General features: G+C 34.7%; 1 protein-coding gene across 5 annotated transcripts in view; it reads left to right on the top strand.

The window, feature by feature from the left end:
- KCNT2 (potassium sodium-activated channel subfamily T member 2) overlaps positions 1-23,433 on the top strand; it is a 450,533-nt gene that overhangs the window by 342,390 nt on the left and 84,710 nt on the right. For all 5 annotated transcript variants that reach the window (XM_077157297.1, XM_077157299.1, XM_077157298.1 and 2 more), the window contains 3 exons: positions 2,208-2,421; positions 4,846-4,951; positions 15,055-15,227. In XM_077157297.1, coding sequence (XP_077013412.1) covers positions 2,208-2,421; positions 4,846-4,951; positions 15,055-15,227 — 493 coding nt within the window. The remainder of the gene's footprint in view (positions 1-2,207; positions 2,422-4,845; positions 4,952-15,054; positions 15,228-23,433) is intronic.

Genomic DNA, 23,433 nt, shown 5'->3' with positions numbered 1-23,433 from the left:
GTAATAAAGGTGGAAGTGAATTCTTTTGATAAGGCAAAAAACAGTTTCTTTAATGAATTCAAGAAATTGGGAGATCAAGGTGTGGGGAGATTCAACTACTATATTTTGAAAACACTGAATATGTACAGAAATAGTGTTAAAGAATCTAACTGGAATCATTAACGGAGACTTGATAGAAACAATGAAAGATGATGGGTCATATACAATCCAAAGAAATGAGTTGTAAGGTTTAAATTTTATGGAGGAGGAAAGGACAGTGATCTGAAAGAGGTAATGACAGCAAAAAGGATATTTACCCATTTTCAAACTACATCCTTGTCTTTGGACGGTTTCAGAAGAAGCAGAATCTTCAGAGCCAGTGGTGTTAGGGAAAGGAAGGTTCACAGAAAACTTGTTTCTGTAATTGCACTGGCCTTTTTTTGGGGGACGGGTCATTTTATTCACTGTTATATTCTTTATATGTATATATAAGAATACATATTTATTTTTGGAAATAAGATTTTATTCTGGGTCTCTGACGCCACTGTCTGTCAAACCCTGTCCATCAGTTTGTCTCTACAATTTTGCTTTTACCTACAAAATCAGTTCAGCATTCCAATTTCCCATTGTCTGGTCGCCATGCCTTCTTGCCTAGTTTTTTTTTTTTTTTTAACAAGGAAATACTCCTTCCCTCCTCCCTTCATCTACCTAACCCCTGTCCCATAACTTCTAATCTGCTTTCTGTCTTTGCAGATTTGCTAATGTAAATCATTTATTGTAAATGCTAGCATACAATTTTTATTTTAAACTGTGTTTTCCCTGGTGAATCCTGGTTCGTCATGATTATATCCCCAATACGCCGCCTGATGCCAAATATCAGTATTGGCAGAAACAATGGACAGGGACCAAATGCAGATACCAAATATAGGCAATCCTTTCAAGAAGCTTGGCTGTGTTGGGACAGAAAATGATAAAGAGGTAGGTAGGAAGGTGAGGTGGAGCCAAAGATACTGGGGAGAGAGTGACATTAAGAGGTCAAGATTCCTTAAGAAGTGTGTGTGTGTGTGTGTGTGTGTGGGGGGTTAATTCTGAACACAAGAGCAGAGATTAGGTTTATACAAAGGAGGTATTTCTTTTTTCTTGCAAACAGAAATAAGGAAGGGCAAATTTGGTGAAGCTCTTAATGTTTGGCGACAGAGAATTGACGTTTTTCATAGTTTTATTTTCTCTGAAGCAGACAGCATGGTGTTCTGCTAATAATAAGTGTCATGGATAAGAACATGAGTTCACAATATTAAGAAGCGAGTCATGTTACATGCCTTTCACTTAATTTTATAAATCAAAGTTAGCGTCTCCACCTACCTGCTTAATGAGAAATTGAATCTCATCATCTGCAGGATCTCCATTTCCTCACACTAAACACAGATTAAGTTACATAGTAATGCTGTGTTTGAAGGGGCAAGAAAAAAATGAAAAGAGAAACTGAGTCTATAGTTTCTGATGACTATCATCTTTACTTTTGTTCAGGAACTAGCGTTCCATTTTTTTCCCAGGTACAGCTGTTCCAGGCATACTCATATATGGTATTTATCATTTATCTAAAATTACTTTATTCATTTATGCACCTCCTTGGTTATTTTAAAAATAAAATCCATATGTCTGTCCTGTTCTGTGCATAGTCCAAGTGCCTAGACCAGTGCTTGACACAGTAGGTATTTCAATAAATATATCTGAAAAAGTAAAATGCTATCTTTGTTATAACATTTATCTATAAATGTTTAATATTTAATATGAAAGAATTGGTTGCAAATCAATAAGAAAATAATAAAGAAAGAAGAAAATAAACAGAAAAAGGGGGAAAGGACAAAATGAAAAATTGCAAAATTGGAAGTGGCAAGCAAAAAATTAAGGAAATATAAATTCAAACAAGGTATATATTGTTTCACTTTTTTTTCCTAAGCACATTAGGATTTCATATAGATTTAGGATTTCAGATCTTCTGTTTTGTGCTGCAGAGCTAGACACAGCTAATACACTTTTATACAAATGCAAAATTTCTTGTCCTAGGAAGTGTCCACATGAAACAGAAGTAATTAGTCTTTGGGACTAAAGGATAAGCAAAAATATTTCTTGATTACATTAATTATACTTCTTTTCACCTTAATCATTGAATGATCGCTGTTAGATGGCAACAGCTTTGATGGATTTTCATGTTTCATTAATTTTAGGCACTGTGGCTATAGACTTGCAAGACACAAGCTGTAGATCAGGAAGTGGCCCTACCTTGTCTCTTCCTTCAGAGGGAAGCAAAGAAATCAGAAGACCTAGCATTGCTCCTGTTTTAGAGGTGGCAGATACGTCATCGATCCAAACATGTGATCTTCTAAGTGATCAGTCAGAAGATGAATCTACACCAGATGAAGAAATTTCCTCAAACTTAGAGTACGTTTAGATATTCTAAGATGTAAGACTTGCTGAGTTCTGTGTTTTTCCCAGGGAACTCATGTCCTTACCCTCTGGACATCTGAGAATCAATCCTACATACTTTTACCAAAACACCCTTCTTGTCTGCCAGTATCTGTCTTGACAATAAGGTATTCAAAGCTCTCAGGTTTCTGATTTATACATATATATTCCAAACCTCATTTTTCTCTAACTTATCTTTATCCTTGAAAAAGTATATAAATCAGTATTCCCAAGGCCTATATGCTGCATTTTTCATAATTCTATGTGTTTTTGTTTGTTTTTTGGCATGGCCAGGCACTGGGAATTGAACCCAGGTTTGCGGCATGGCAGTGAGAATTCTGCCACTGAGCCACATCGCACCGCCCTAATTCTATGCTTTTTAAAAATTGTATTATACCCTTCAGCTTTAATTTCCTTTCCTCCTTCTTTATATTGAAATTCTACCAGTTAATCAATGACATGTAAATGCAGGCTCTTCAATAAAACCTTTCCTAGTTCAATTTAGCTGTTAGCATAATCTTTTTCACACAGTATAGATAAGTAATATTTTGAATTCATTTGTCAATGAAGTATTGTCTCTTTTCTGTAAACGTCCATAATAAAATAGTACCATTCTATTTAGTATGAGTCACCTTGTAGCCTGCACTATTTTCTTTAAATGTCTTATTCCACCCAATAAATTCCCATTTCTAGAGGGTAGTACAGTGGTCAAGCCAACAGCCCTAACTGTGGAATCCAAAAAACTTTTTGTTTCACTTCCCAGTTTCACTACATATTGCTTGTGTGCAAGTAAGTTTGATTAAACAATCTGGCCCACAATTTCATTATCAATAAACTGGGTATAAATACTACCCAGCAGTTTGAAAATTGAGATAATGCAGAAAAGTGCCCTAAAATACTGCTTTGTGCAAAGTAGGCAGTAGAAAGTTATTACTATTTTTACTAAATCTGTTAGTAATGGCAGTGATAACACCATGTCCTGACACCATCCAAAGTCTTATGTAATGGATATTCAATTCCTTTATTGAGTTGAATTAAAATGAACCGAAATACAATTGGAATTTGGATTCTGGTTTTCAATCCCTTAAACTTTTTGTCATTTATTATAATAAATTTGATGTACTCTGAGAGCACAGCCTCCTCGTCAAGAAAATATTTTTCATCCCTGCTAATATCATTGGATTCCGAATGGTCTGACTACACAATATTTTGGGAATATGGGATTGGAAGCAGGGAGAGTTTCTGTAACCAGTATCTTTCTAAGAAATGGTGTTGGGGATGTGATTGTAATTCTACATTTTTTTTTTACATCCTCATCTGAATGTATTGAAAAACAGATTTTACTAGCAGAAAAATTGAAAAAGGTGTTGCCTTAGTAGTGGAGGTTACCAACCTCTAAATTTACAAATGTTACTCTCTCAGTTAATGTCTGGGAAGTAGTTTCAAGTCGGCTTGAAATTTCTAGATTTAATGGGTAAATTTTCATTAAAATCAAGTTTCCATAAATGATAAAGACATTCTGCCTCGATTAAATTTTTCACTTCCTTGTTTTCATTTATGCTACTTTTCATTATTATTTTTTTGTATGCCGTATGACAGGCTCACATTTCATTATTTTTTCCATATGAGTAGCCCAGTATTTATGTTGCTACTTTTTAATAGTTCCATTTTGAGAATTAGTATAACAATCATGTGCCGGTGACTATTTTTATAAAATCAGCAAACAAACTAAATGCTGTTGATAGTATTTGAATCATAATTTCAGCAAAATTTGATGGGGGTTTAACTGAATAATTAACTCAACCACGTGTTCATTACTTTTGGTTTTGCATCCAGGTCTGATGAATCTTAAGAATGTGACTAAAAATGTATTTTGCTTAAAAGTGGTTTGTAGAAGTTGACATTATTATTTTTTAAAATCTATCTAAATCCTCTAAACTGATGGTTGGCAAACTTTTTCTGAGAAGGACTAGATAGTAAATATTTTAGGCTTTATGGGACATTTGGTCTCTGTGGTAATTACTCAACTATGCTGTTTTAGCACCAAAACACCCACAGACAATACATAAATGAAGAGCATGACTGTGTCCCAATAAAACTTTATTATGGGCACTGAAGTTTGAATTTCATATAATTTTTAAGTGACAGGAAACATTCTTTTTGGATGTTTTTTTCAACCATTTAAAAATATAAAAGCCGCTCAGCTCACAAAATAAGTGGTGAGCCAGATTTAGTCCAAAGGGTATAGTTTGCCTACCCCTGTTCTTAAGTATTTCTTTGTCAAATGTACTTGAAACAAATAGATCAACTGCATGAAAATCTTTGAAGGAACACGGTCACAACTTAACTTTACAACTCTGCTTGCCTTGCTCAAGAATAATATTTCATATTGTTTTACAGGTATGCTAAAGGTTATCCTCCTTACTCTCCATATATAGGAAGTTCGCCCACTTTTTGTCATCTCCTTCATGAAAAAGTGCCATTTTGCTGCTTAAGGCTGGACAAGGTAAGCACTTGCTGATATTCTCTCCACAAATGATTACGGCAATTTACAGTTTTACAATTATCTGTATTTAAATACTTTTCACAAACTTTTGACTAAAATATTTTTCAGGGGTATTATCTTTTAGATGCAAATTTAATTACATAAAGGGGGTAAATTTTACTTATGTAACTGCACTAATGATTAACCGAATGTTTTTCTCCTCTACTAAATTAAACAAAAGAATCACCCAATCATGTTTTTAAAGGAAACAGAGATACCAGATTCTCAAACCCATGAACCCTCAACAACCAGTCTTCCCAATCACTTTGGCCAAATGATCACTATTTTACCAGGCATTTTGCCTCAAATCTCAAAGAGGAATCACTCAACATGGTGAGATGAGCTAGTCCATGTATTAGCCACAAAATTTTGAATTAAATTGGGAGATAATATCAGGGACTCATTTCATATCTCCTTTCCCAAAGGTTTCACTGTAATTCTTGCTTCCTACCTGAATGTTCTTAAAAAAAAATCCAAAACATATAGATTACAAGAATACAAGACTTTTTAATCCTTTTTACAGTATAGACCACTGGGCTTAACCTACATAAGAACTTATCCTCTTGAGGAATAAGAAAGTAAGTAAAAGGAAGTTCCTCACATTCTGTTTGGATGTTCCACTGTGCCACTAATTCTCATAAGTAATTTCATATTTTACTCCAAATTTTGGACTTGTTAGAGTTCAAATCCATGAGCTTTCACTGCAACTTGAGCAAATTACTTAATCACTAAATGTGGTCTCTTCTTCTGTAAAATGGTTGCAATTTTTTTTTTATTAATTAACAGAAAAAAAGAAATTAACCCAACATTTAGAAATCATACCATTCTACATATGCAATCAGTAATTCTTAACATCATCACATAGATGCATGATCATCGTTTCTTAGTACATTTGCATTGGTTTAGAAGAACTAGCAACACAACCAAAAAAGATACAGAATGTTAATATAGAAAAAAAAATAAAAGTAATAATAGTAAAAACAAAACAAAACAAAACAAAAATCTATAGCTCGGATGCAGCTTCATTCAGTGTTTTAACATGATTACTTTACAATTAGGTATTATTGTGCTGTCCATTTTTGAGTTTTCGTATCTAGTCCTGTTGCATAGTCTGTATCCCATCAGCTCCAATTACCCATTATCTTACCCTGTTTCTAACTCCTGCTGGACTCTGTTACCAATAACATATTCCAAGTTTATTCTCGAATGTCGATTCACATCAGTGGGACCATACAGTATTTGTACTTTAGTTTTTGGCTAGACTCACTCAGCATAATGTTCTCTAGGTCCATCCATGTTATTACATGCTTGATAAGTTTATCCTGTCTTAAAGCTGCATAATATTCCATCGTATGTATATACCACAGTTTGTTTAGCCACTCGTCTGTTGATGGACATTTTGGCTGTTTCCATCTCTTTGCAATTGTAAATAATGCTGCTATAAATATTGGTGTGCAAATGTCCGTTTGAGTCTTTGCCCTTAATTCCTTTGAGTAGATTCCCAGCAATGGTATTGCTGGGTCGTATGGCAATTCTATATTCAGCTTTTTGAGGAACCGCCAAACTACCTTCCACAGTGGTTGCACCATTTGACATTCCCACCAACAGTGGATAAGTGTGCCTCTTTCACCGCATCCTCTCCAGCACTTGTCATTTTCTGTTTTGTTGATAATGGCCATTCTGGTCGGTGTGAGATGATATCTCATTGTGGTTTTGATTTGCATTTCTCTAATGGCCAGGGACATTGAGCATCTCTTCATGTGCCTTTTGGCCATTTGTATTTCCTCTTCTGAGAGGTGTCTATTCAAGTCTTTTTCCCATTTTGTAATTGGGTTGGCTGTCTTTTTGTTGTTGAGTTGAACAATCTCTTTATAAATTCTGGATATTAGACCTTTATCTGATATGTCATTTCCAAATATTGTCTCCCATTGTGTAGGCTGTCTTTCTACTTTCTTGATGAAGTTCTTTGATGCACAAAAGTGTTTAATTTTGAGGAGCTCCCATTTATTTATTTCCTTCTTCAGTGCTCTTGCTTTAGGTTTAAGGTCCATAAAACTGCCTCCAATTGTAAGTTTCATAAGATATCTCCCTACATTTTCCTCTAACTGTTTTATGGTCTTAGACCTAATGTTTAGATCTTTGATCCATTTTGAGTTAACTTTTGTATAGGGTGTGAGATATGGGTCTTCTTTCATTCTTTTGCATATGGATATCCAGTTCTCTAGGCACCATTTATTGAAGAGACTGTTTTGTCCCAGGTGAGTTGGCTTGACTGCCTTATCAAAGATCAAATGTCCATAGATGAGAGGGTCTATATCTGAGCACTCTATTCGATTCTATTGGTCGATATATCTATCTTTATGCCAATACCATGCTGTTTTGACCACTGTGGCTTCATAATATGCCTTAAAGTCAAGCAGTGCAAGACCTTAAGCTTCGTATTTTTTCCTCAAGATGTTTTTAGCAATTCAGGGCACCCTGCCCTTCCAGATAAATTTGCTTATTGGTTTTTCTATTTCTGAAAAGTAAGTTGTTTGGATTTTGATTGGTATTGCATTGACTCTGTAGATCAATTTTGGTAGGATTGACATCTTAACTATATTTAGTCTTCCAATCCATGAACACGGTATGCCCTTCCATCTATTTAGGTTTTCTGTGATTTCTTTTAGCAGTTTTTTGTAGTTTTCTTTATATAGTTTTTTTTGTCTCTTTAGTTAAATTTATTCCTAGGTATTTTATTCTTTTAGTTGCAATTGTAAATGGGATTCATTTCTTGATTTCCCCCTCATCTTGTTCATTGCTAGTGTATAGAAATGCTACAGATTTTTGAATGTTGATCTTGTAAACTGCTACTTTGCTGTACTCATTTATTAGCTCTAGTAGTTTTGTTGTGGATTTTTCCGGGTTTTCGACGTATAGTATCATATCGTCTGCAAACAGTGATAGTTTTACTTCTTCCTTTCCAATTTTGATGCCTTGTATTTCTTTTTCTTGTCTATTGCTCTGGCTAGAACCTCCAACACAATGTTGAATAATAGTGGTGATAGTGGACATCCTTGTCTTGTTCCTGATCTTAGGGGGAAAGTTTTCAATTTTTCCCCGTTGAGGATGATATTAGCTGTGGGTTTTTCATATATTCCCTCTATCATTTTAAGGAAGTTCCCTTGTATTCCTATCCTTTGAAGTGTTTTCAACAGGAAAGGATGTTGAATCTTGTCAAATGCCTTCTCTGCATCAATTGAGATGATCATGTGATTTTTCTGCTTTGATTTGTTGATATGGTGTATTACATTAATTGATTTTCTTATGTTGAACCATCCTTGCATACCTGGGATGAATCCTACTTGGTCATGATATATAATTCTTTTAATGTGTTGTTGGATACAATTTGCTAGAATTTTATTGAGGATTTTTGCATCTATATTCATTAGAGAGATTGGCCTGTAGTTTTCTTTTTTTGTAATAAATTTGCCTGGTTTTGGTATGAGGGTGATGTTGGCTTCATAGAATGAATTAGGTAGTTTTCCCTCTGCTGCAATTTTTTTGAAGAGTTTGAGGAGAGTTGGTACTAATTCTTTCTGGAATGTTTGATAGAATTCACATGTGAAGCCGTCTGGTCCTGGACTTTTCTTTTTAGGAAGCTTTTGAATGACTAATTCAATTTGTTTACTTGTGATTGGTTTGTTGAGGTCATCTATGTCTTCTTGAGTCAAAGTTGGTTGTTCATGTCTTTCCAGGAACCCGTCCATTTCATCTAAATTGTTGTATTTATTAGCGTAAAGTTGTTCATAGTATCCTGTTATTACCTCCTTTATTTCTGTGAGGTCAGTAGTTATGTCTCTTCTTCCATTTCTGATCTTATTTATTTGCATCCTCTCCTTCTTTTTGTCAATCTTGCTAAGGGCCCATCAATCTTATTGATTTTTTCATAGAACCAACTTCTGGCCTTATTGATTTTCTCTATTGTTTTCATGTTTTCAATTTCATTTATTTCTGCTCTAATCTTTGTTATTTCTTTCCTTTTGCTTGCTTGGGGATTAGTTTGCTGTTCTTTCTCCAGTTCTTCCAAGTGGACAGTTAATTCCTGCATTTTTGCCTTTTCTTCTTTTCTGATATAGGCATTTAGGGCAATAAATTTCTCTCTTAGCACTGCCTTTGCTGCGTCCCATAAGTTTTGATATGTTGTGTTTTCATTTTAATTCGCCTCGAGGTATTTACTAATTTCTCTAGCAATTTCTTCTTTGACCCAGTCGTTGTTTAAGAGTGTGTTGTTGAGCCTCCACGTATTTGTGAATTTTCTGGTACTCCGCCTATTATTGATTTCCAACTTCATTCCTTTATGATCCGAGAAAGTGTTGTGTATGATTTCAATCTTTTTAAATTTGTTAAGACTTGCTTTGTGACCTAGCATATGGTTATCTTTGAGAATGATCCATGAGCACTTGAGAAAAAGGTGTATCCTGCTGTTGTGGGATGTAATGTCCTATAAATGTCTGTTAAGTCTAGCTCATTTATAGTAATATTCAGATTCTCTATTTCTTTATTGATCCTCTGTCTAGATGTTCTGTCCATTGATGAGAGTGGGCAATTGAAGTCTCCAACTATTATGGTATATGAGTCTATTTCCCTTTTCGGTGTTTGCAGTGTATTCCTCACGTATTTTGGGGCATTCTGGTTCGGTGCATAAATATTTATGATTGTTATGTCTTCTTGTTTAATTGTTCCTTTTATTAGTATATAGTGTCCTTCTTTGTCTCTTTTAACTGTTTTACATTTGAAGTCTAATTTGTTGGATATTAGTGTAGCCACTCCTGCTCTTTTCTGGTTGTTATTTGCATGAAATATCTTTTCCCAACCTTTCACTTTCAACCTATGTTTATCTTTGGGTCTAAGATGTGTTTCCTGTAGATAGCATATAGAAGGATCCTGTTTTTTAATCCATTCTGCCAGTCTATGTCTTTTGATTGGGGATTTCAGTCCATTAACATTTGGTGTTATTACTGTTTGGATAATATTTTCCTCTACCATTTTGCCTTTTGTATTATATATATCATATCTGATTTACCTTCTTTCTACACTCTTCTCCATACCTCTCTCTTCTTTCTTTTTGTTTCTGACTCTAGTGCTCCCTTTAGTATTTCTTGCAGAGCTGGTCTCTTGGTCACAAATTCTCTTAGTGACTTTTTGTCTGAGACTGTTTTATTCTCTCCCTCATTTTTGAAGGATGATTTTGTTGGATATAGGAGTCTTGTTTGGCAGTTTTTCTCTTTTAGTAATTTAAATATATCATCCCACTGTCTTCTAGCTTCCATGGTTTCTGCTGAGAAATCTACACATAGTCTTATTGGGTTTCCCTTGTATATGATGGATTGTTTTTCTCTTGCTGCTTTCAAGATCCTCTCTTTCTCTTTGACCTGTGACATTCTAACTAGTAAGTGTCTTGGAGAATGCCTATTTGGGTCTAATCTCTTTGGGGTGCGCTGCACTTCTTGTTTCTGTAATTTTAGGTCTTTCATAAGAGTTGGGAAATTTTCCGTGATAATTTCTTCCATTAGTTTTTCTCCTCCTTTTCCTTTCTCTTCTCCTTCTGGGACACCCACAACACGTATATTTGTGCGGTTCATATTGTCCTTGAGTTCCCTGATACCCTGTTCAAATTTTTCCATTCTTTTCCCGATATTTTCTGTTTCTTTTTGGAATTCAGATGTTCCATCCTCCAAATCATTAATTCTATCTTCTGTCTCTTTAAATCTATCATTGTAGGTATCCATTGTTTTTTCCATCTTTTCTACTTTATCCTTCACTTCCATAAGTTCTGTGATTTGTTTTTTCTGTTTTTCTATTTCTTCTTTTTGTTCAGCCCATGTCTTCTTCATGTCCTCCCTCAATTTATCGATTTCATTTTTTTTTTTTTTTTTTTTTTTTTTTTTTTTTTTTTTTTTTAAAGGAAAGACAGAGAGAAGGAAGGAAGGATAGAAGGAAGGAAGGAAGGAAGAAAGGGAAACATCTTTTAAACATTTTCTTGTTTTATTGTATTTTGTTTTTCCGTTTTTTGTTACATGGGCTAGGGCCGGGAATCGAACCGAGGTCCTCCGGCATAGCAGGCAAGCACTTTGCCCGCTGAGCCACCGCGGCCCGCCCTCGATTTCATTTTTGAAGACGTTTTCCATTTCTGTTCGTATATTCAGCATTAGTTGTCTCAGCTCTTGTATCTCATTTGAACTATTGGTTTGTTCCTTTGACTGGGCCATATTCTCAGTCTTCTGAGCGTGGACCGTTATCTTCTGCTGCTGGTGTCTGGGCATTTAGTCAGATTTCCCTGGGTGTCGGACCCAACAAGGTTGTAAGATTTTTCTGTGAAATCTCTGGGTTCTGTTTTTCTTATCCTGCTCAGTAGGTGGCGCTTGTGGCACACGTTTGTCTCACGCGTTTGGAAGGGATCCCCCCGTTCACCGTTCTCCGCGGCCTGGGGATTCCCGATCCAATTCTCTCAGTTGGTTTGGGGGGCCGCGCGTTGTGGGGGCGTCAGCCGCCGCAGCTTGAGGGGACCCTGTGGTTCCTTTATTAATTTCCCTATTGGTGTTTGGTTGGACCCAGTCCCTGCCACTGTCGGAAATTCCCTCCTCTCCCTGAAGGGGTGTCAGTCGCCGGCCGCAGCGGGCCCGGGGAATTCACCACCGGACCAGGAAGCCGCCCGCGGGGGAGGGGCGTTGGTCACAGGCCGCCGCGGCCTGGGGAATTCACTACCGGACCAGGAAGCCGCCCGCGGGGGAGGGCCACCGCGGCTTGGGCAGCCCTCTGATCCGAGACTCGTAACCGGTCCAGGAAGCCGCCTGCAAAAGAGGGGCGCTTGCCGCCATGGCTTGGGAAACTTGCCTCTCCGAGACTCTCAGCTGGCCCGGGAAGGAGGGAGGGATGAGCTCCAGCCGCCACAGCTGCCGCTGCTCGGGGGGGTCGCACGCCACTCGGGGATCTCACCGCAGCCGTGTCTCGCAGTCAGACTAGCCAGTCCAGACTGTGGTACGCTGTGTGTCCATTCCCTGCCGTTGCCCCGGGAGCTGTTCTGCACTGTTTCTGTTCACCTAGTAGTTGCTCTGGAGGAGGAACTAAGACGCACGTACCTTACGAAGCTGCCATCTTGTGCTAAATGGTTGTACTTTTAACTTAATACTAAAATGTTATAAGGATTAGATCAATGAATATCCACAAAAGGCTTAGTGCAATGCCGAGAACTTAATAAATGAATAGCTACTTAATACATTTTGTTAATGGTTTTATTATTCTTTCAAATGATTAACATTAGAAATCTTGCATATTGCTGTCGTTTTCGAGGAAGAAGGTTAATCGAACATTAAAAAATCTCTGCCTTTATTTTCCTGGAGTTGCTTTGCAAATCCTTGCCATGGCTCTCAAATATTCATCTGGGTTCATTGAAACGGACTTGTTTGTTGTTGTTCAGCCCTAATCTTACTTTATGTTTTTGCTGCTTTTAAAACTGTAAGCCAACTGTGTATTTTTTATATCCTTAATAAAGCTTAAGCTTCAGAGACCTCCCCTGAATTGACCCCTTCCAACTCTCTGTGACTAACATTTTTTAATAATTTTTTTGTTTGTTTTCCTTAAGGAGAATCCCCAAAATAATAAGTTTCAGGCCTACAAATGTGCATTCACCTCGGTGGCATTTTACTTCTATTTAAAAAATAGTTAAATGGAGAAAAAAATATTTTAGTATCATAGAGTAGAAATGTTCTATCTGCCAGTAGAGAACCTGATCTAACTGAAAGGTTTGAATATTCAGAGATGAGCAAAAATAGAGTGTCTTTTAAAGCCAAAAGACTATGAACTGTCTCTTTACTATGCTAAGAAAGCAAAGTTTCTGAGAGTTGCTGGTGATATCTATGATTGCCAGTTATTTAGGAAGCACTAGACTGTCTGGGAGCTGTCTGCTATGTAAATGGAAACGCCCTTGGGAACATGGAAACCGAGTCATTCTACTGCATCCCTAAAGTGTGTGATTTGGGAATATTATTCCAAGTGGTTCTGTATCAGTACCAACAGACTGGTGAACTGATCAAGTTTTAAAACTAATGTCCTTGTTTCTCTCTCTGTTTTTTTTTTTTTCTCCTTGCTCCTCAAATTTTTCTAAGTATTCTTAGAGAAGGTAATGATTTCTTGTCTACTTATAAATACAGAAATTCTTAATAGTTCCAATATCAATTTGTCACTTTTCTTCTAAGACCTCTTTTTGAGTGATCTTATTCTATCCCACGGCTTCAGATCCTACTTAATAAGATAATTTTTCCCAAGACCCGTTGCCCTTATTCTTTACATTTACATTGTCATTTCCAGTTTTTCTTATACCATAGATGCTTGTTTCCTCTGGATTCATTTTCCTACTTCCTGAATTACAGTCTTTAGAAATTCCATTAGTGAGATTCTGTTGGTAAATTCTTTTCACTCTGTTTTCCATAGAAATGTTGTTTTGCCCTCATTCATGAAATACGGTTTTGCTGGGTGTTTATGGGTTGATATTTTTCCCTTAGCACTTTAAGGATTGTATTTGCTGCCTTCTGTGCTCTACTTTGCTGTTGAGAAGTGGGGTCTCATTCTAATGGTGGTCCCATGTGGTAGTCTGGAGATTTTAAGTCTCCTTATTGTCTGGATTATTCTGCATTTTCATAATGTTGTATATGACTCTGTAGTTCTCCTTAATAATTTGGATTAGGATTCATTGAGCTTCCTGAAAACAAGGATTTTGGTTTTTCATTAATTCTAGAAAATCCTCTATCGTATTTACTTGAGCAGGACTTCTTTCTGATTTTCTCTATCTCTTCTTCAGGTTATATAAAAATATATATGTTGGATACTCTACCTCGGTCTTCCAAGTTTCTTAATTTTTCCATCCTAGTTTTTATCTTTTTTCTTCTGGATAATTTGCATCTGGGTAATTTCTTCCAGCCATTCCCGCAGTTTATTAATTTCTCTCTAGTTGTATCTAATCTGCTGTTTAGATCATGCCCTGAGTGCCCATTTTTAATTGTTATATTTTTATTTCTATTAAGATATCTGAAAATCTGCTTGAACATTTTAAGTAGGCTTTTGTTCTTCGTTCATATGTTAAATGCTCTCTTATATTTCTTCAAATATTTAAAACATGTTCATTTTATATTCTTAATCTAAGAACAGTAGAGTCTGTAGTCTCTGAGGGACTCTTGTTTGTTATTCCTGTTGACCCGTGGTGCCTTGTTTTGTAATTTTTTTATGAAAGAGATAAGAGCAAAGAATACACGTCTGATGAAACCACAGAAACTCAATTGATCTTAACCTGATTAAATGAAGAGAAATCCACATCAGGACATATCAAGGTGAAAAAGCAGAACACTAAAGCTCTTCATGCAAATAATTTAGTTTGCTATGGTCTTGGTTTATTTAGTGTGCTAAGTTCAAAAATTGAAAATTCTAAACCCTCAGGAAACAGTAAAATACCCTCAGGACAACAGTGAGCTTTAATAATATTTTACCTTTTTTGTTATTTTTATTATTTTACTTTTGAATATTTCCATCATTATCTTGCCAGCTCAGCTATGCACTTAAACAGTGGGATTTGGGCTTGGTTGTGTGCGTGTGTGTGTGTGTGTGTGCGTGTGTGTATGTGTGCGTTTAAATCCATCACTTTAGTACTGGAAATGTTTTTGAGACTAATTATAATGTTATTAAGTTTCTGGAAAGGAAAGTCAGAGATAGAGAATTTAAAAAATAGACACTCAGATATCATCTAGCAAGAAATTTTAGTTAACAATAGAACATTTGCACATATGCATTGCTGATCTTTTTCTTTCCCCACATTATTGTACATATCCACAAATTCATTCACCTTGTCCATGCACATTTGTATTTCATACAGGAGGCTGGGCCCCCCAAAATGTAACTATTTTCAAATTTCTTAGAAAATAATGGATTTACTTACTTAGATTAATTTCACATTTACATTTACCCTTAATTAATTCACCAAATTTTAGTGGAATCTAAAAATGGCCTTTCTTTGTATAATTTTTCTTCTCTAGAGTTGCCAACATAACTACTATGAGGACGCAAAAGCCTATGGATTCAAAAATAAACTAATTATAGTTGCAGCCGAAACAGCTGGGAATGGATTATATAATTTTATTGTTCCTCTCAGGGCGTATTATAGACCAAAGAAAGAACTTAATCCCATAGTACTACTATTGGATAACCCGTAAGTATATTTGAAAATACACACACAAGACAGAGTTTTAAATCCTGTATCATGGGTATCAAAAATAAGTCATTTTAATTTTCTTGAATTATTTTTAAATCAGATACATTATGGCTCATAAGTCATTGGGAGATATATTCTGTGCTGCACAAGGAATATGGTTATGCTTCACAAATATTACCCAAAACATAACTGAAATTCTCTGAGTATTTTGTTTAAAACTATTTTGCGAGTGATCATCTAAGCAGAGTACCAGTGAGAACCATGCCACTAAAATAAATACAGCAATTTTCTCTTAAAGTAATCAACCAACTTTGAAACTTCTGCCAAAACCAGACAATTTTGCTCTCTTTCTATAGAACCATTAGTTAACAGAGAAGCATGTTAATGATCCAATTGTATATGTTATGTTCTGGAAAATCATCATAAGTTTTATGATTCTACAACTGTTAAAACTTACATTCTCTGACATAAAATGAGTAATGCTTTACCATGTTCCTTTATTTTTTAAAATGTTGGATTTACTTTTGTGAAATAAGACTTGGACATTTCAAAATTCTTTGAAAATATCAGTTGAAGTCACTGAATGCAATGGGTAAACCATTTACTCAGAAACTGCAGTATTCCTCTTTGTGACTTATGGAGGAGCTGATGATCATTAGATCAGTGCCATATTTTAACATCCTCTCGCTCTCCTGAACCATTCCAAAGTGATGCAAATTTCAGAATAAAGTAAATGGGGACAAATTTGGTTGATTTGCCTCTGCCTTTCAAAATTATCTAGAGTCTCAAAATAGAGTATCTCCATAGTATGGTATAAATGGTATCATTGATTCTGAATATGTCAAGATCAAGACAGTCCTTGATAGTCTTTTGTTTTAAACTCATGGATCAGGATGTTAATCAGCTCTAAAAATTGAGCACACCTGAAGAGTTTTCATTTGAAGAACTTTCAGGTATGATGACTTGACTTTTTTCACACTGTTCGGTATCTAAAGAAAGGTTTGCTACATTTAGGTCAGATGTAGGGTAATGAAACCTTATGAGCAAAGTTATAAGAAATGAAAACTTATTAATACAAAAAACAAGCTTATTAATACAAATCTTAAGAGAATAAGCTGGGTTCTGGGATGGCTATGTGAATAGAGTGATTGTAAAATACTGCAAGACCTTTTGAAAATAACGCTAATCTTGGAGTGTCTCTGGTTAGACAGAGTAAGGTGGCATACCAGAGATGCTCAGTTAACTATTCAGTAAGTTCAGTTGTGCCCGGTTTGGGTTCACTTTGCTGCGGGGGTGCCAAAATTCAAGAGAGTTTACAGTCTGATTGACTCAGAGCATTCCCGATTTGTAAGGCTTGGACCCGACTGGATTGACTCAAACCCCAGGGTACAGAGAGAAAGACAGGAAGAGACTTGAGAAGATCTGGAACAGTATTTATTGCATCTTTCAGGCAGAGCTAAGTGCAGAAATGTCCTTTCCCCCTTCTGTACATTATTTCAGGATACAATTTCTTGTCCTGGGATATGCCTCCCAAAAGAATCAGTCTCTCTAAATTTGAGAATGGAGTTCACTTCTTTGAGAAGAAATAGATTCTTGTCTCTTTCAGTCTCCCATCTTGCTAGTAATCGCATTTCAATATCACTTATTCACCTCTCCTCACCTCATTATCTCAAGTGAGTAGGTGACAGGCACCTAGGGAACCCTTCACATGTACACTTTATGTAGAGTACGGAAGGCCTAAACCACATCAGTCCGTTTTCTTTGCTTACCAAAATATCTTATTCCTGAATGATTGATTGATTTGTATGGAAGGATTGCAAAAGCAGTTGGTGTTTTTTCAATCTGAAATGCCAAATCTGACTATTCACATAAAAATTTGAAAATCTCTCAATTAATGGCAAACTATATCTCTGTATAAATACAGACACAGCTTTCTCATGGAATATTTCACCTGAATGGGACCATAGAGGTCATTTAGTAAAGTTTAATATTCTTTACCTTTACCCATTGCTCATAATAGTAATAACTGTTGAGCATTTTCTACAGGGCACTTTTCATACTGAACATTTTACCTTTATGTTGCATTGTATTCCCATGAGAACTATGGCCACACCATGCAGTAATGACCTACCATCTAAGAAATGTTCCAAACAGCTCAAGATCTCAAAGGCTTACAAGTTATAAAAATAACACTTAAATAAACCAATGTCTGTGTGACTCGGTTATACCACTGCCTTTTATTTTACAAAGAGGAAACAGAGACCTAAAAATGTTAAGTAACCTTATCCAGCATCAATTCTAGGAATAGGATCTGCTATGTTATTCATAATTTATTGTTCTTACAACTCTGACCTTACCTAACTTTTAGGTTGTTGATCTATGAGGAAAAAAACTTTTGCCAACATTTTTTAGAAGCAAGAATAAATTTTAATTGGATTAAATTGTGCTAAAAATTCCCTTTGCTTTTCTACTGACATGTGTTTTGGAATCCAGCTATTCACATGATATTGTTGTTGGCCGATTTTTGTGGAACTTGACTGTATTTCAAAGAGTCAAGATGAAAGTACAGGATGTAAAATTCAGTAATTTCCTGTGTGCTTCCCGAAAGTGGTGTTTAAGATCTTTATTTGTAGTTCTCTGTCCTCTCAGTCAAGAATGAGGAAACAGAAACTAAACATCAGTGAATACAGCTCCAGGAAGCTTTATGCAAGTTTTTTATTATTATTATTTTTCTTAACAATGAGATGTCTACTGCTCTGCCAAGGCTAGCATTTTGCAATCTATTCTACAATATCACACACACACACACAAATGATGTTTTCTCCTTTATAATGTTTCCATGTCATGAGAATTCATACAATATATAAATATTTCTATAAATATTAGTTGGTTAGTTTTTGTGAAGTTTAACTTTATTTTAAATTAAAGTATGCATAGCTGAAAGTGCTATTCAGTTCATGTCTGTGTGAATCAGTTGGGAAATTTAGATGAAAGAACAATTGATTCAATATAATAGAAATAATAACACCTCAAGTATAGAATTTTAAAATATGTCTTCAATTGATAATATGCACATTCATAATAAGCCAAAATAAGTGCTCACAATCTTTCCAAAGAGAAGGGTCACTAGACCTCATATGGTAATTAAATAAAAGTCAGTTACATCCACAGAAGAACTTTTTTCTTGGTACAGGTTCATTAAAATTTATGTCAGTTCTGATTGACAGGTTGGTTGGTTTTCTATACTGCTTTTGATGTTTTGATTAGCACCCGAACTAAAGGTCGTTGAAATATCTGTTAAAACTGTTTCATGGAAGAGGTGGAAAACAGAGTCAAAAGTTTTGGTATATCTTACCCAAAGTCACAACAAGATGAAGTGCAAAATTCAACGTTATGTTCTAAATCTTACAATGATTTTTCCATTATTCACTTATTAAATCAGTCTTCTTTTTGAACTTAGTGCCAAATGAACTTCAGTTGAACTGAGTTGCAGACTTGTGATATGTCAGAGTCTGTATTAAATAAAACAAACCTTGGATTCATACAAATCTGAGATAAGGTCTAAGCCTGGTCTCCTCTAGGCTTAAGATACATTTTTGAATCTCTCTAAACCTCAGATTTGTCTTTTGTGAAATGGGCATAACATTTATGTTAATATGTTATTGTGAAACTAAGTAATACTTTGTCTATAAGGCACTCGTGCAAGATCTAGCTCATGAAAGAAAGTCAGGAATTGTCAGTTCTCCATTTGCCAATCAAAAAGTGGCAGTCGCTATTTAAACAGACAGATGGATTTGTGTGAAAACAATTTAATAAAAAAAAGGAAGTTTATTTCAAATGGTTGAAATTAGTCTACTTGTATTTTTTTAGGAAGAAATAAATTGCTTAAAAATGAAATTATTGCATGCTAACAAAATAAAATGTGTTCATGAAGGCACACATAAGATTGTGCATATTTATTGACTGAATTTATATTTTCGTCTTTACAAAGGAAATATTTTGAGGTTAATCTTAATTGCTTTCGAAGTTACTGACACTATTTTTAATATGAACTAAAGAAGTTTAGTTCATTATAGCTATTAGTTAAATGGGAATGAAATAATGGTCCTGAATTTAACAAATCTATGAAAATCACAAGCTAATCACTATCTAGTAATCACTATCTAATTAAATTTTAATTTCCTTGTAATCACTATCTAATTAAATATAGTGAAAAGTTTTATATAATTTACTCAAAATCGCAATTTTTATAATGACTTCTCATAAGCATATGAGGTCATAGGCTCATAAGTAATCATCTTAACAGAATTATAGTCAGAATTCTAATTGAATGTGCACAGAATGAGCACAGATGAATGTGCTCGTTTTCCTTCTGTTTACTGATGTTAGTTGCTTTGTTTTTTAATTTTTATTTCTTTTGTTACTAGTTAGTTTCAGCATGTTTTGTTGTTTTAGTCTATACATATTAATTATACCCTTGATCCATTTTTGTCATATTTATCTTCCTTTTATTGGTTTGGAAGACTTCTTTGTATATTAAGCAATTTTGATCAATGAACTTTGTATAGGTAACACTTTTTTTGTTTAACATTTGTTTCTTAGATATCAAAAATTTTGTCATGATCTGTATATTTAAATCAATCATTTTAATCACTTCTCCTTAATATAATTTTTAGCATAGATAGGGCTTCTCTAATTAGCAATCAAATAAGAAGTCCCATACATTTCATTCCATTGCTTTCATGGTTTGATTTTTCTACATTCAGCTTTTCATTCTGTACATTGTTGGGGTGCTAGCATAAAAAGTGGACATCATCTATTTTTATGAATGTTTCATGGTGTTACTTAATGTTTCTCAATAGTTTTAATACTATAATTGCTATTGTGAGGCTTATGCTTGCCGATTAACTGTCTCTTAATGACTGAAAAGACTAGTCCATCAAGAGTCTGTGATACCAGCTATGTTACTCATTACCTACTAAGCTACTAAGCAGTTTGGTGCTATAGACACTGCTGCCAATTTATTTAATGGGTCAACACAGTATAGGTGAATATTTAACCAATTTATTTTTTTCAAATCAGGTTCTCTTTTAAACCATATTTATCAATAACTGTAGCAGATGAATGCATTTTACAAGAGCTCATTTTGCAAACACAATGGCCTGTTATGCTCCTTACATGACATATGATTGATTTCTCAGAGTTATAGACTTGTCAGGTTTCAAGAGATTTCATTTGTCTTGGGACCTAGCTGAGTTCATGTAAGAATGAACAATAACTTTAATAATACAGATGTTAATGTACTATCAGAATTGCATGTGACTAAACTTCAGGAGTTTCTTAGACCAAAGCAATACTTTTGATGGCCACGATTCTTTAATGATCTCTAGTAGACAAAGCAACAAAATACACAGTCCTTATCTTTAGTTTTAACTCTAACAGAAGGATTAGCATAACACAAGGACTTATTCTGTCCCCAGTGACCCCAGTACATCTTGTTACATAGGAGATGATTAATAACTGTATTAAATTGAATGCTTCAATGATATTAAATACTTCTGCAAGAAATGGCCAGAGAATATAGCATGAAGAAATTGAAATGATCTGAATATGAAAGCATAGGTCTAATTTAATAATGAGATTATTCCAGGCAAGTATATTTATCTGCAATTAATAGTAGTGAATGTTTCATCTAACTCTGCCACATGAAAGTCATAGTCGCTTAACATACTTACTTTATCTGACTGGGACTCTATGAAAAGTGGGAACAAAGAGAGATACAATAAAAATAGCTACAAAAAGAAAAGATCATAGGCAAAAAAATATGTTTAGATCACCCTAAAATCTCAGTGGTTCAAAACGGCAGTAGAGTATTTCTAGCCACAAAATCACACTGCAAATTCAGGTGACTTGGATGATTTTCTCCCATGCAATGACTTAGCATTCGAGGCTGCCCCAGTCTTATGGCACTTGCATCTACTTGTTCTTGTTTTTGCTGTTTTTCACCAAGACAAGGGAAGAGAGAACAGGAGGGTTTTGTATCAGCAGTTAAATGTTTGGCTTAAATGGCCCCCGTAACGTGAAGAAGCAGTGAAGTGCCCTCAAAGAAGATAACTAAATCTCTCTTCCAAGACACTATCAAAGTATTGGAAGCGAATAAATGTTGCAACATTTGTGGAAAACAACGATCATGAGGAACATTAAAAATGTTTATAACCTTTGATTCACTAATATTCACTAACGTGAATGTTTTCGGGTAAATGATAAAAACTGATACTTTAAAATAATCATCCAAAAATGCCCATGCCAGAGTTATTTATAATAGCATGATATTGGGAATTAATTATAACCCCAATAATTAATAGCAAAAAATTGAAAATAACTTGTAAACCCAGTAATTGAGGATTTTATAAGTGAATTGTACGTTTATAAGATATATAATGCAAGGTTATTTGAAATCTCACAAAGAACTTAATGATGGCAGGAATTTAATAAAAATTACAACAGTCATATCCTTTGGAAGGTTTCTTTTTAATATTTCTTTGTATTGAGCATTTTTTTCTGTAGAATGTAAAGAGATAGGAAGATGATCAACAAGAAGAAGCTGTCAGAGAGGAAAAGAGTTAATTTCACTGGATTAAGCACCTGGGAAAATATATGTGCTATAATTCCCTTTGTCTAGAATTTCCCTCTTCCCTTATGTTGGGCAAACTCCTACTCATCCTTCAACAACCACGTTAATTATTACATCTGTAAAATGTTCCTCAATTCTACCTTTAGAATACAGTGCATGAGTTTTTCAGATTAAAATATATTTTGTAATTGTACACGTTTGTATGTACACTCCCAAGACTCTCAATATTTCTTATAAGTTAATATAATATTGTTTTTTGCAGTACCTGAATATATTAAAGTATCTGTTAGACAAAATGCTGTTATATAAAATAGACTAAGTGAAAATATGTATGAATGAATTAATAATTTTATAAAATGAATGCAATAGATTGAATGAGGAAGCGTCCAGCTTTAGGATTCTTTCTCATAATATACACATAAGCAAATATTTCAGCAATAGTAAATATTTTCTCAGTAACGTATTTTTATATTTGGGGGCATGTTGTTGTATATATCTGTTAGAGAAAGTTGCTCGTAGTAAGCTAGTAATGTTGTCCCCTATGCTTTGGGTCATCTAAGAAAAAGTTATTATTCATCATTGTACAAGGTTTCCTTTGCATGAAAACTTTTAAATTATCTGATAACTTTAATCATAACTGAGAGTATCAATCTAGCATTTTTATTGAATTATGCCATAATGTTTCTGGTTTAGAAAGCTGAAATACAACTTTTATGTATAACTGTGAGCGCATTCTCCTATTCATAAGTGCAAATGACAATTTCTAATTAATGTTAAGGAAGAAAAGCACGTTAAAATTAATCTTGACAGTAGTGTTTAGAGATGCAAATTAAGTCAACTTCCTTTCCCTAGAAGTACTACCCCTGTTGTGACATTGTGTTTCATTTTGTAACCCATCTGCTACGTAGGCCAGATATGCATTTTCTGGATGCAATCTGTTGGTTTCCAATGGTTTACTACATGGTGGGCTCTATTGACAAGTAGGTGACACAATCTTTGGCACATTAACTAGTGTCCCGTGGTTTGTCCTGTGCTGTGACTTGTTACTGCATGAGTGTACTTTGTCATGTCAGTATTGCAAAGATGATATAATTTGCATGTAAAGCTTATGTTTTTGTGTTATACATCTTGTACTTAAACTTCCTCCTCAGTAATCTAGTGTTGATATTGAACAAATCTTGCTGCATGTCAATTATGTCAATTTTGCTCTGTTTCTAAAGTGTTTCAACTTTGTGTCATTTATAAGATTAACATTATTAGTATTGTCATAGTGGTTGAGAAAACCTAAAGGTTCGACATGGCAATGAATTGATACCATAGTCATAACTTCTGGAAACCTTCAAAATGATTTAGAAATAGACATTTTAAAAATGATTCGTATAAATTTGAGCATTTCCTGAGGAGTTTACATTATTCTAGTAACATATATCAGTCTATAATTTCTAAAATATTTGTTAATTCAGAGTCAGATGTGTGTGATGTGTTAATAAAACATAAGCACTTATATATGCATCAAGGTGACATTATACAAAATATAAAAATTAAAATGTCAGAAAAATGGGCGGGCCA

This window comes from Tamandua tetradactyla, chromosome 4 (genome assembly GCF_023851605.1).
Source record: "Tamandua tetradactyla isolate mTamTet1 chromosome 4, mTamTet1.pri, whole genome shotgun sequence".
Classification (NCBI taxonomy): domain Eukaryota; kingdom Metazoa; phylum Chordata; class Mammalia; order Pilosa; family Myrmecophagidae; genus Tamandua; species Tamandua tetradactyla.
Note: the sequence above shows the minus strand (reverse complement) of the source record. Positions and strands in the feature narration are given on the sequence as shown.